Source organism: Verticillium alfalfae, genomic scaffold, assembly GCF_000150825.1.
Source record: "Verticillium alfalfae VaMs.102 supercont1.1 genomic scaffold, whole genome shotgun sequence".
In the NCBI taxonomy this organism is placed as follows: Eukaryota; Fungi; Ascomycota; class Sordariomycetes; order Glomerellales; family Plectosphaerellaceae; genus Verticillium; species Verticillium alfalfae.
Window position 1 is genome coordinate 1,502,565 of NW_003315038.1, and position 2,733 is coordinate 1,505,297.

Genomic DNA, 2,733 nt, shown 5'->3' on the forward strand with positions numbered 1-2,733 from the left:
CGAGCCGGCTCGTTCGGATCACCTCGACATGGTCAAGTTTTGTCTCCAGGATCGACAATGACAACAGCAACCTGGTTAGTCTCGCCAGTTGGGTTGTACTATACACCGCTTGCCCTGTTGATCTACAGCCTGCCGCTAGTAATGATGTCCGAAGAGAAATGTCCAGGAACAGCTGGATCCTGCCTAGGTCAAGCTGGCCTCCCACTCTAGCTGTTGCCTGCCAAGTTGTCACGCATACGAAGCTCCATCGGGCCTTGAGCCACACCACCAAGAACGCCATATGCACAATACATGCCCCCCGCACTTCTAGCTCTCAACATTTCCGACGCAGCAAATGCCGCTCTTGGGCCGTACACGTCTGTTTTGGCAGTTGGGCGAAAGCGACACTGCCGTTGCGCACTCGCTCTCGCGGCGCGCCTCCACAAGGGACGACCACCCGATCGCTTTGGACGGAACCAGATCCCGGAACCATGGGCGGAGGGTACCTCTGCGCCGGCCGTTTCCGGACACCACCTATATCTGGCATCCCTAGGTATATGTGGTTGATGCGAAGACTTGCAAGAAGTTATCGTGCTTGTGATAGAATGCAAAACGCAGGAGGCGACGTGCCTGCCTTTGGAATTGATAAGTATCTACATCCGAACACGTTCCACCAAAAAACGAAGGGGCAGGACCACGAGTGCAGGATCATGAACTTGGGTTGCTCGGAATGCGAGCGCGACAAGACAAAATCGACAAAACAAGGAAAACAGGGAAACAATCAAATTTCGCGACCATGGTTGAAAATCCAGACCCAGCTTGTGCCAAGTCAAATAGAGAACCCAAAAACGCCGATAATGCAAAGCTCCGTGAGCTTCCAAAAAGGACAACCCGGCACTGGCGCTTGCTTGCTCTTCCCACATGCAAGGGTTCTTGCTCGCGACATCGACTGTGAGGTTGCAGGTGGCGTCTTGGCGGCCTTTGCAAAGCCCGCAAGGTGTCACGATGTTGAGCAGGCCGACCAGCCAGCGTCGCAGATCCAATAAACTTATCATGTTTGCTGGTTCGGTAGCCTTTTGCGAGTGAATACCAGAGTCTCGTAGGAGGAGGTGAGGCGCCCCAAATGGGACGCAAAGCCGAGTCAGCTACGCAAGGTGTGGATATCCGCGGGTGCATCGGAAAAGGGGCAGTGCAGTGTCTCGCCCTTCCCCCTCCAGCCATGCCTGCCGAGTACCTCAGACTGAGGACGGCATTGCCGAACAGTACGCCTTGTCGTGCGTCCGTCATATGAGCCGGCAAGAATGATGGTATGATCAGAACAAGCTTCGACCGCTGGCAAGACGAACGAAACTATAGGGCACGTTCTGACCGACGAGCAGCCTGAGGGTCTCGACTGTGGTGAAAGCCGCCGTGTCTGCCGAGCCATAAGCCGAGAAGCCACTCTGCTCGGCGACAATGCTTGGGTCTCCGCCCTTCCTGATACCTGCCGTGTCCGCGAGATCCAAAAAGACTTTGCGAGTATTGTTCGAGCCCCCACGTCCGTTTGCACCAAAGACGCGAATCAACATGCCAACGAGGTTGCTCTTTTCAGGCCCCAGAGCTGACACAATGACAAAGGGCGCGGCGTCATCACCAACCATGCGAGCTCTTTGCAGACTTTCGAGGCTGTTGAACGGTTCGATAGCTGGGCCCTCTCTGGCAAGCGCTGAGGGGGTCCGGAACCCAACAGTGTATATCTTACCGATGCGCAGCGCTCTGAGTGCGAACATGACCGATGCCGCATCGTCACCTGACGAGGCCAACACAACGGCAGATCGACCGAAGTAGGCAGACGGCGCCAGATCACGGGTCAGAGCACTCAAGATACCCCTCCAGCTGGCATTGTCTAGGACAAGGGAGGTGTTGGCTGGAAGGATCGACGCGCCGGGAGTGTAGTTGTTGAAGGCGTCGTAATTGCGTGGGCTTGAGGGGATCGACGGCGGCGCTGAAGAGGCCGAAGATGACGAGCCCGTCTTGACGACGATGGTATCGACAGTCCCGATGACGCGAGCGGCCTCGGTGAGTTCGGGTCCTTTGCCCTGGTTGAGAGAGGCAAAGAAAGGGCTGTGCTTCAAAAGGCTGGTCCACGAGATCGGGGGACTCAGGTAAGCACCCCCAAAGTTCTTTTGGTTACACCAGGCCTCCATGCTCGTTATATTATTCGGTTGGCGTTCCACGACAGCGAAATGGTGGGGCAAGCCTAGCTCGTTGAAGCACTTCTCATAAAAGGGGGCCTGCGGGATGCAGCTCCTGAACGACGGGCTGGTGATCCCCCAGATAGTCTTCTTTGGAAGTTGTCCCAGCAACGCCAGGGCCGCGTTGATCTCAGACGCGCTCATCTGACCGGGAGCGGCCACGATGGGTAGCAGCGGATGCGTGATAGGAGTGAAGACGCGGTTGAGGGTTCTCGAGAATTGCCCAGTCTCCCCCATGTTTACACCAGAAAACGGAGGTGAATCTGGGTATTCGGCCCTCATCTTGGAGCGGAAATACTCGAGCTCAAAGTTTTCGTGGTGATCATTGATGATAGTGATCATCTTAATGATATCTGCATACTTTCTCGACTCGGCATAGACCTGCTGAGCGTGTGTAGAGGGCCAGCGGAACGTGCCTGAAAAATCATGAAAGGCAGACATGATTCGGCTGTTACCCCTTCGCTGGAAAAGCCGCTGTCTAATGTCTTCAGGGAGCCAGAGCTCAACGTCGACGTACTCG

General features: G+C 55.6%; 1 protein-coding gene across 1 annotated transcript; it reads right to left on the bottom strand.

The window, feature by feature from the left end:
- Window positions 1-1,292: 1,292 nt before the first annotated feature.
- Window positions 1,293-2,654, bottom strand: VDBG_00457 (conserved hypothetical protein; the record flags this gene model as incomplete). The annotated part of the gene is made up of 1 exon (XM_003008730.1): window positions 1,293-2,654. The coding sequence occupies one exon, from the start codon at window positions 2,652-2,654 to the stop codon at window positions 1,293-1,295; it is 1,362 nt and encodes a 453-aa protein (XP_003008776.1).
- Between the last annotated feature and the right edge of the window lie 79 nt (window positions 2,655-2,733).